This window comes from Echeneis naucrates, chromosome 19 (assembly GCF_900963305.1).
Source record: "Echeneis naucrates chromosome 19, fEcheNa1.1, whole genome shotgun sequence".
Taxonomy (NCBI): domain Eukaryota; kingdom Metazoa; phylum Chordata; class Actinopteri; order Carangiformes; family Echeneidae; genus Echeneis; species Echeneis naucrates.
Genome location: NC_042529.1, coordinates 13,345,923 through 13,356,020, shown reverse-complemented (window position 1 = coordinate 13,356,020; position 10,098 = coordinate 13,345,923). Strand labels below are relative to the sequence as shown.

At 47.9% G+C, this 10,098-nt stretch overlaps 3 protein-coding genes across 8 annotated transcripts; 1 reads left to right on the top strand and 2 right to left on the bottom strand.

The window, feature by feature from the left end:
• Positions 1-29: 29 nt before the first annotated feature.
• LOC115060360 (butyrophilin subfamily 1 member A1) lies at positions 30-4,732 on the bottom strand. Of its 5 annotated transcripts, none has more exons than XM_029528263.1 (10): positions 4,321-4,732; positions 3,087-3,232; positions 2,912-3,010; positions 2,727-2,834; positions 2,488-2,646; positions 2,130-2,270; positions 1,889-1,940; positions 1,658-1,684; positions 1,141-1,167; positions 30-1,053 (listed from the first exon to the last, which is right to left on the bottom strand). In XM_029528263.1, the coding sequence occupies exons 2-10, from the start codon at positions 3,147-3,149 to the stop codon at positions 494-496; spliced, it is 1,236 nt and encodes a 411-aa protein (XP_029384123.1). In that variant the 5' UTR covers positions 3,150-3,232; positions 4,321-4,732; the 3' UTR covers positions 30-493. The 5 variants fall into 5 exon arrangements, with proteins under 5 accessions (XP_029384123.1, XP_029384122.1, XP_029384124.1 ...); XM_029528262.1 differs by having other exon boundaries at positions 3,087-3,228; XM_029528264.1 differs by having other exon boundaries at positions 3,087-3,222.
• Positions 4,526-8,185, top strand: LOC115060362 (uncharacterized). Of its 2 annotated transcripts, XM_029528267.1 has the most exons (16): positions 4,527-4,999; positions 5,180-5,287; positions 5,444-5,519; positions 5,610-5,766; positions 5,877-5,922; positions 6,031-6,089; positions 6,168-6,203; positions 6,318-6,370; positions 6,440-6,572; positions 6,990-7,192; positions 7,271-7,316; positions 7,391-7,456; positions 7,555-7,611; positions 7,687-7,772; positions 7,943-8,037; positions 8,108-8,185. In XM_029528267.1, the coding sequence occupies exons 1-16, from the start codon at positions 4,963-4,965 to the stop codon at positions 8,140-8,142; spliced, it is 1,293 nt and encodes a 430-aa protein (XP_029384127.1). In that variant the 5' UTR covers positions 4,527-4,962; the 3' UTR covers positions 8,143-8,185. The 2 variants fall into 2 exon arrangements, with proteins under 2 accessions (XP_029384126.1, XP_029384127.1); XM_029528266.1 differs by having other exon boundaries at positions 4,526-4,999; positions 6,318-6,572.
• Positions 8,186-8,221: 36 nt separating this feature from the next.
• LOC115060365 (histone H3.3) lies at positions 8,222-10,030 on the bottom strand. The gene is made up of 4 exons (XM_029528272.1): positions 9,924-10,030; positions 9,190-9,320; positions 8,956-9,109; positions 8,222-8,864 (listed from the first exon to the last, which is right to left on the bottom strand). Exons 2-4 carry the CDS (start codon positions 9,315-9,317, stop codon positions 8,736-8,738), a joined length of 411 nt encoding a protein of 136 aa, XP_029384132.1. The 5' UTR covers positions 9,318-9,320; positions 9,924-10,030; the 3' UTR covers positions 8,222-8,735.
• Positions 10,031-10,098: the final 68 nt, after the last annotated feature.

The window sequence follows — 10,098 nt, the reverse complement described above, 5'->3', positions numbered from 1 at the left end:
GTCACCACTGACGACCAGAAGGAGACTTTATGGTTCATTTATTAATGTATAGGAGAAAAATAATCAGTTTAATGCAGAAACAACAGCACAACACAGCTGCAAAAAGAAGCTCATGCCGGAAGAAGCAAACAGAATAAAGTGTTGTCATGCGCCATCCCCATCAGCTGTTAGAGCACCCCCTTCAGCTGAGACTCTGGCAGCTGTTCAGCCTTCATGCCTTTATTACAGGACTTAAAGGAGTTTTCATCTACACAGAGAAAAAATCTTTTCAATGTTGCTTATGTGGACTGAAAAACCTGACTCACAATTTTTGTATGTAAAAGAAAAAACGTTTTTGTGAAACCCTCAGATCTGATTGTATCATCCAGTCAGAGAGGGTGCGATGCAGAACGATGGCAGCTCTGGTTTCTGATCACAGAGAGACCAGAGCTTTCAACCTCACTACACAACTGCACGAAGACAAACCGACTCAGGACCAATGTGGTTTCACGGTTCAGTTCCAAAGGCAGGGCCCCGGGCAGAGGCACGGCTGTCTGAGGTCTGCAGGCCTGATGACCAGGTCTTTGACCACCTCCACAGTCCCGAAGATGGGGTAAAGTTCCTCTGTGAACTTCTCATTGAAAGTGAAGAGGTGAGAGCGCTTCTCCACGTCGTAAAAGGACAGCTGGCCCTGCTCATAGTCCAGGTACACGCCAACCTTCCTTGGCACCAGGCTCTGTGAAAGTGGCGTGGCGGGCACTGTGAGAGCCTTCAGGTCTGAGCCCCTCTCCAGACGCAGAGTCAGGTATCCCGTGTCTGTGTTGAGCGAGCGGAAGCCCTGCCTCACTGCTGACGCCTTTGCTACTCCCAGCCGCCAGTCCCGCTCACCCACCTCCACTTCCCAGTAGTGGCGTCCAGAGATGAAGCTCTCCTGGCCCACGGCACACCACCAGCCGTCAAACCGTCGCCGGCATCGCGGGGCTTCGCGGCGCTCCAGGCCACACCGCATGCGTTTTTCATCATTGGAGATAAGCAAGTCTGGGTTGGCTGAGTCTGGGTCCAGACTGACGTCCTCTGTGTTATTCAGACCAGAGCAGAAGCATTAGCAATGAAGAAGTCACATGTCAGAGTGCAGTGAAGGAAAGGGAAGATGCTTCATACCTGCTGCTTCGCAAATCCAGTTCCACACTGTAGGGACACAAGAGATAAAACTGAAGCTGCTGTAATCAATATTCTATAAGTAATAACAGATCAAGTGTGAACCTCACCCACCAGCCCCACTGAGGGTTTCCTTTATTTTATCTTTATGATCTGACCAGAGCAGTTTAAACTGCTTTAGAGTAATCTATTAGCTGATAAATAAATCTTTATAACGCAATCTGTTTACTGACAAGTTTAACACATGAGCATCTAGATTTAAGTTGATCAATAGGGAGTTTAGTGTCCTCATTCATTAATTATCTAAGATCTAATTTACTGATTGAAAAAGAAAGAATCAATAGATGTTCTGGACAATTAATCTCACTGAGCTACTTTCCCTGCCTTCAATTTAAAAAGTAAAGATATAAATCCATCAGTGCCATGTGACCAGAGTGTGGTGCACTGTGAGGGATCATGTGACCCCGCCTTTGTTGGCACATTGATTAGGTTTCATGTGAACAGTTGAGTCTCCACTCACCACTGTGGGGGATGTAGCGGACTGCGTCTGAGGGGAGAGAGTGACCAATGATTGATAAGAGACAATCAGTTGTTCTTCACTATCACTTTCCTCCTTTCTAATCACTGATCAATACTTATAAGGAAACACAGACTTCACACCTGACTGAGATTATCATCTTGTTATCTCCTTTTTTTTTTATCTTGTTATCTTTACCCCTTTCCTTAGTTAACAAAATGATGATCAACTCACCACTTCTCTGGCACCGCTGCTTTCCCACAAGCCACTGCTTAGTCACATCCTCCTACATACACACATACAAAGTAACCAGAGTGAGTGCGACAATGGGATTAGCACACAGACATACATGTCATATATACAGCCGCGCTCTCTACTGAGATCGTGGTTTGTGTTCTTTGGTCGTCTTTCTGTTTTCATTTAACTCACCCACCTGCCTGAAACATTACAGAGAAACACTGACAAACATTCAGACCTTGACAGGGCTTTCAGCGTTCAGCACAGCCAGAATGACGAGCTCCATGGCGGGGAGCAGGTTGGGGAGTCGGCCCCTCTTCCACTGAAACTCCAGGTCATCCAGCATCATGAGCACCGGCTCCCCTGGCCACACGCTGGGCTGGAGGAAAGAGGGCAGTATGATGGGTATAAATGTGCCACGTGGAGCAGAGATGGATAGTTACTGTTCAGATATTAAACATATGATGGGATGACTGTCAAGGACAGGGTTTATCCTAATCATCTTTATCGTGTACAGGGAGGGAACTGGGTCACGGTCTAATCAGCCTCCCCGTCGCCACCACACCGTATCCTCACATCCACCTTTCTATAGTCACCTGAGGCCTGCTTTTAATCTCCCGCGTCCAGTCCATGATGACTCGTTTGTGGGGTCCCATGTCGCATTCCCCTCCCACCTCCAGCATGCAGAGCAGGTGACCTTTCCAGTCCTTCTTCTCAGCCTTCTCGTACTGGTATTCAGATGAGATGATCCTCGGCTAAACAAGAAGCACACTCTTATAGACAACATCACGAGGCACGTACCTGCCTCAGTAAAGCTGCGCCAACCGTTTCATACCTGTACTCTCTTTTCCAGGAGAGCAGCCCATTCCATGATAAAGTCCCGACACATGGTAGGTGGCCAGATGTCCTCACTGGTCCAGATGTGGCCCAGGATGTTTGACCTCTGAGGGTAAAGACAGACTGGAGTGGCTTTGATGTTATGTTGTGTGTGATAACAGGATAAAAAATGCCAGAACTCACCTGACAAATTTTATTGAGCTCTCGAGATAATTCCATGATGAATAACTGACTCTCCAATAACTGCACCTTCTTCTCAAGCCTCACCTGCTTACGAGACTCCTGGGAGGTTAGGAAAAAAAATCATGACCACGGGAACATTTTAACTCTGCACAAACCCAGAATTGTATATCTGTACCTTCAGTCGGATCTTGAGCTTCTTGGCCGGCTCGATAAGGAACTGCAGGCAGTCTTTCATCATGCTGGCAGCTGCACAGTGCCCTTCGGTACGATAATAAAAAGCTTTAGTAGTCTGGCACAGAGTCCACCAGGAGCTGCAGCTGACTCCACAGTCATGTAAGAGAGCGAGAGAGAGAGAGAGTACAGTGAGTGTTTGAACACAGTACTGTCCACAGAGGCTCATCATGAGGTTCTGAGTTGTCATTAGAGGAGGTGGAGGAAAGCGGACCCACACATACTGAAGAATCAACAAACTCTGCCCACACACTACACACACACAACCCAAGTGTAAAACCCGGGGGGAAAATACTGCACAGTAACAGGATTTCCTGGCGTGTGTGGGTCGATGTATCTCAATCGCTGCCTTGAAATTGCAAATGTATTCCCAAGGAGAAGAGAAACAGCAGCAGAGAGCATTTTAAAGGCTGCGGGGGCTGCGGGGGAAGCTTGGACCAGTTTGCTGTTGAATCAGCAGTCCCCCCCCCCTTGCTGGACGCTCTGAGGGGATTTGCTGTACTCCCTGTGATGTAGAGGAGACAGCTGAGCCAAAGGATGCTGCTAATAAGGAGGAAGGAAAGCACCAACAATAACCTGCACCAAAACAAATGCTGTTTGTCTGGGACATCATAATGACCACTGAGAAAGAGTCGAACTGATGATGCTGATGATGATGATCACTGCGGGCCACATGCTGACTCTCTCTGATCTATAAATCAGTTGTCCCCATGTGTTAACTGGAAGCTGCAATCAGAGCTGTGTCGGTCACTGTGGCCCATAAAGTGGTGTTGGGGGGCTGGAAGGACCTGCCTGACCACCCTCTGTGACTGTGGCTGGTTTGAGGGTTTATTTTGGGCAGCGGAGGCAGAGGAGCTGTGGGAGAGCTCAGATTATCCCGGATTAGCAGCTACAGTTGAACAGAGCCAGGTAACACCTTTCTATTACAGGAAAACGGCCGACAGTATCACAACAAATCCACAACAATAACAACAACACAACAGCAGCGGTGCTGCACTGTCTCTGCAGTCTTAACTGTCTGCGTGGATGTGTTATAAATGCAAACTGCAAACACAAAGTGGATCTGAATGAACGAACTGGACTCAACCCACCCCGTTTTGTTTTATGAAGAGACGCCCTGACAGCCGCTCTACTTTCCTGCTTTATCGGCGACATTCACTGAAAAGCGGGAATCTCACCTCGTTACAGGGGGATCGTCTTGGTTCCGCTAACTTTCCCGACTCCTCTGAGCTGGTTACTGGTCCTGGTTTGGTCCCGATCCTGCGCGCGGCTCCTCTTCTCCCTCTGTACAACTGCGGCACGAGACTCAGCGCGCGCTCTTATCTACCGCCGCGGGCACCGAGCTGCTGCTGGAACGCGGCGGCGCTAGAGGGCGACAAAGGCCCGCTGACCGGATGGAGGCTGCTCGTTGTCTGCTCGGTTCGCCGGCTTTTTTTTCGACTGGCTGTAAACTCAACACCCGTCTCATAGAAAACGGCGTCTGTGAAGGCAACAGTTGAATTCGCCCGGAGACTTGAAGGCCTCAGGCTGTCGTCTAGGCACGGTCCTTGAAGGCAGCAGTAGGGCCAACAGTAGGGCCTACGCCACTGCTACTGGCTAAGGCAAACACAGATTCTGGGTCTGTTTAGCATTTTCGGTTTGTTTACTTTCTTTCCCCTTATCTTCATTGGACCAACCCGCCGTTGCTCCTCCTCCTCGCCTGCCTGCCTGCCTGCCTGTTTGCACCCTGGGGTGGGCAGGTGTGCCGGTATGGCAGGGCGGCGACACGGAAGGCAGACTGAGCGCGTTAGGAGAGTTTAGACTCCGGAGGCTCCTCAGTCATGGCGCCCAGAGACCCGCTGCTCTGCTCCCTCAGAGGTGAGGATAGACACCAGTTGATCACCAGCCATGATTTTATTTCTACCGATCAACTCACGTCATGAACACACTGCCTACGCCCCGAGCTGACAACGTGATGGCCGCACATCCTCGGTGACAGCTGTCATGTGTTGTTTTCATTCGGACTGTTATTGACTGTTGTGTGTTGTTGTCTTGCAGTGTGTGTCCTGCAGCTACAGTCCTGTGCAGACTCGGTGACAGACTCGGACTCTCACCTGACCTCCTGCTGTCAGCTCCTGGAGCTGGTACTCAGAAAGGGCCTGCAACGTCAGTACGACGACACACTGCACATACAATAACGCAACGAGCTCTTGGTGCTGTGTACTTTAGGATATTTGCGTGATGATGAGACAGTGACAGTCAGTATATTGTACGTGCATTGATGAAAGACGTAGACTGGGTGTGTTGTTGTTCTCTCAATAGAGCCAGTTCTCAGTCTGGGACACAGAGACTACTGGCAGTGCTTCGATCAGCTTCCACAGAAAGATACCTGTGGCAGGTAACGTCACCATGCTCAGGTCAGCTGGTCTAACTGAACCCTGCAACACATGGGAAATTGTATGTGATTGTGTGTGTGTGGGGGGGGTAGGCTGTCTGCTTTGTCTCTGGCAGTGGAGCAGACCAGAGTTTGCAGGAAGCTGCTGACTGCTCAGGGCCGGGGCCGCTACCTAATCAGACTGGCCCTCAGTCGAAGGGTCCTGCCACAGTTCATCACACACATACTGCACACGCCCAGAGTCCTGGAGGTCAGACACACTGCTCCTTTACTTCTGTGTTTTTACAGGCTGATGTTTGTCCTAGTCTGTATGGTGGTCTTAATGAACCAGCTCCAGCTCACGCTGCCTCTCTCCTACAGTGGTATAGTCCAACCTCATCGATCCTCAGGAATGAGGAATTAGTGGGTGAGGCTTCTTAATTCACCTGGTTGTTCCCACTGAAACACAGTCACGCCATTTTCTTGTCACTGCCAACATCAGCTGCAGCTCTAAGACTCTGTTATCCCTCATCAGAGCCCTTCATGTCACTTCTACTAGTCCTCTCTCAGATGGACTTCAAACTGGATATGGAGGTGAGAGTTTCTCTGTTGAAAACAGGATCACTACACTAGTATAACTTCAGTCTTCTAACAGTGTCCTCTGGTCTACAGAACTGTAGTTTTCTGGATGAGAACTGGCTCCTTCCAGTAAGACCCCATGATTCTTCCTCAGTAATTCATTATATCTCAACATTATTACAGCTTCAGTGAATGTGAGAAGTGACATAACATCAGCTCTGCTGATTGTGTATCTGTCTGTAGGTGTATGAGATATACGAGGTGGTCCCCTGTCGGGAGGTCGGGATGGTGTTGAGGTTTGTCTCCTCTTCTTCATTTAACAAACAGGTCTGTCCACTTCACATCATCTTCATCATCTTTGTCAGGTATCTGAGTGGGCGAACCTTTGTCCTTGACCTGGTACCTGGCAGTCAGGCTCACGCTGACAGGTTTGTCTGTCCCGGTGACATCATTGATGAAATAAACGGGACGTCATTGAGGAACTCCAGCTGTGGACAGGTAGACAGCTGCTTGAACACTCAGTGTGATGTATTAATCATTGTTAATCTTTTTTTATTGCTGATCTTCAGCCAGCCTCACCTGACCACAAAGAAGACTGATGATGAGAATGAACCAGCTCAATCATTTTAAATAAAAGTAAAACCTAAAGACCTTTTTCACAGCAGACAGACAGCGGCGCATTAAATGAGACACCATCATCAGAGTCTCTGTCAGATCATTAGCTTCAATGCTCTAAATCTGGACTGTACTGAAGGATTAACGCCAGTCTTCATTTTGGAGAGTCTGGGCAGCTACACTTACCTGTAGTGGAACTACAGGAATTTGTGTCACCATCAGACAAACTTTAAACTGGTTAGAATAATTACAAAGACACTTGTGAGTACAGCTCCTTATCCCATCCCTCTGTCGCCCCAGGCAGGGTTGGTTTTGTCACGGCTGAAGGGCTGTCCCCTGACCATCCATGTCCTCCGATGGAGGGCCCATGATGGAACAGTGTATCGGCCACTTGTCAAACTCCTGCGGGCCCTGAGGATGGAGAACCCTACACTGCAGCTCTGTCCAGCCCCCTCCAAACATTCTGCCTCCACAGAGCCATCACACTCTCTCAAAGAGGGAAGGTGAGCTGGTACCTTCAGGATGTACATCTGTTCACCAGGTGGACCCACATTTACACAGACCTGCCTCTCCCATCATAGGATTGTGTACATGGTGCAGTTCTTGGGAAGAGCAAACATCGGGATGGTAAATATATAAATAAATCATGTTTACATGTTAATAGCTGTTCTGTCCACTGATAACTTGGTTTGGTTTATCAGTTTGGTGGCAAGGAAGTGCTGCAGCAGGCGATTGCACAAGTGTTAGAGAAAAACCTGCCCTGCCAGGTAAGGGAAGTCCTTCCCATGTTTGAAAATGCATTTGATTAAATCAGCCCTCCTGGCACTGAACAACATGCTTTGTATTGTTGCTGTTTGGTCTGCAGGATGTGGTGTTAGACATGGAGACACACCTCACATGCACAGACAGAAAAAGTAAACAGGTGAGAAGCTGCAGATGATCAGTAATGAGTATAATTTAAATCTTCAGGTCTAAACATAGATCTTTCTATTATCAGGAGCTATTTGAGCATCACTATCCAGAGATATCATGTGTGGGGAGACACAGCCAACCAGACTACACCATATTGGCATTCTGTGTGGTGTAAGTTTAAATCTATAACTGAATCCTTGTGTCATCCATACACATCCCAGCTATGCTGGGGTCACACCCCTCCATAGAGACGTGTGATGAAATACCTAAGGCTCCTGCAGCTCTGTTCAATCATTGGCTGCACCCATGTCATCCAAGCATATGATTGGCTGTGTTCACAGAGACTCCCCAGAAACCCCCTGGTTAACAGGCTTCTGCTGTGTTGTACTGAGAGCCAGAAGCATGAAGGATTGTGAGGAGATTATCCATCGAATGGGTGAGACATTTTAAATAGTAAAAATGTAGTCATATGCCCATAGACTTAAAATTGTTTTCCCTCCTTACAGCTGCTGGCTTCAAGCACACAGAGTGGTTTGTATAGACCAACCAACTGTTTTGTCCTGTAAATAAAATGAATAACAACACACATGCACTGTCTAAATAATTACATTACACTGGAATTCTACTCATAAAGACCTTTAATAGAAAGACAAGCGACAACATTTTCATAAATAGTATTAAGTGTAGCTGCCAAGATTTTATGTGGAAAACATGTAAAAATCAGTCCAGAAAAATACAGAATCTGTCATGCTCGTCATCTGAGTGTGGGGTCTAGACTGTTGCCACACCACCATACTCCTGCTGAGCAAGACATGCTGGCATTGTGTAAACGATTGATGGTTGAAAAGACTTTGGATCCCATAGATGAAGACTGTATCCTTGCTTGGATCAGATCCCCAATATCTAGAGCTTGAGGGGGTTGCATGATGGCTGTAACATTTGTTGACCCTACTGCACTACAAACTACCCAAAGTTGCACTCAGGCTTGTGGAATGGTTTATGGTCTGAATCTAAAATACAATACAAAAATTCAAAAAAGAAAGTTAAAAAAATACCCAAGAAATAAAAATGTCCACAAAAATGGTTAAGTACGATAAATAGGATCATTTGTGGTGACAACACAGCCACTGGCCTTTAGGCCCTTTCTCCCCTTATCCTACGAGCCAGCTGGATGTCTTTGGGCATGATGGTGACTCGCTTGGCGTGGATGGCGCACAAGTTGGTGTCCTCGAATAGACCGACCAAGTAAGCCTCACTGGCCTCCTGTGAAAAGATCAGAAGACAAGCACTAGGCTTTCAGCAGCTTTTGTTGCCATGCCTGTATTATACACAAGTCTAGTCACATGTCAATTACCTGAAGAGCACCAATAGCAGCGCTCTGGAAACGCAGATCGGTCTTGAAGTCCTGTGCAATCTCCCTGACCAGACGTTGGAAGGGCAGCTTGCGGATCAGGAGCTCAGTGGACTTCTGGTAACGACGGATCTCTCTCAGAGCCACGGTTCCAGGTCTAAATTACGGGAGTTTCACAATTAAGTAATGATTTGAGACGTCAACAACCAATCATTGCCAGACGTACAAGCAACCAACCTGTAACGATGGGGCTTCTTCACTCCCCCTGTGGATGGGGCGCTCTTCCTGGCTGCCTTAGTAGCAAGCTGCTTCCTTGGCGCCTTTCCTCCGGTAGACTTACGGGCGGTCTGCTTGGTACGGGCCATCTTCTAACAAAACACAAACAAGCGCTGTTAATAACGCGTGGTGAAGTTTTAACCGTGAATTGAGCGAAACTAAACGCAATATACCGTGTAGCCTAGCTTGAAGCTAGTGTAGCAAAAATAATGTAACTGGAGCTCCCCTCCCCCGGATCGGAGCAGAGATACAGGGAGGCGTCAGAGCTGCTCTACCGGCGCTTCATTGTCGACCAGTGAGGCCTCAAGAGTCACAGCTGGAGCAGCCCGTCGTGGGTCAAAGTTTACTACTGTGGCCCGATTGCTCTATTGTGAATTAAATTAGCGCTTAAGTATATAAAAGTGTGTTTTCAGACAGCCGACATTAACATCGGTGGATATGCGCCTAAGCTTGGGCACGTTTCCCCATCATCGGTTTTACTTTAGTGAGCTGACGGTGGGGTTTAACCACAAACATCAACTGTGAGAGCCCATTGTTCTATTTTTAGCTAATGCTAACATTAGCGAGGCGACATCTTAGTCCGGTCCACAAACAATGGCTATAGACGGAGAGACATCAACAGCCGGATTCGCCTCGTCGTTACAAAAGCCAAGCAGCTAAACACGTCGCGTGAATAGTAAAGCCATTATATTTACCTTGACGCTGTAGCGCGATGTGAAATATTCGCTGCGGCGGGCGACTTGTCGAAAACAGCCCCGGTCGACGGTTGGTGTTGGGAGGGGAAGTTGAGGCCGAGTATTAGTAATTTGTCGTGACGTCACATCGTAAAACACTAGACGCTGATTGGTTTTCTCCCCGAAGTGGCATTAT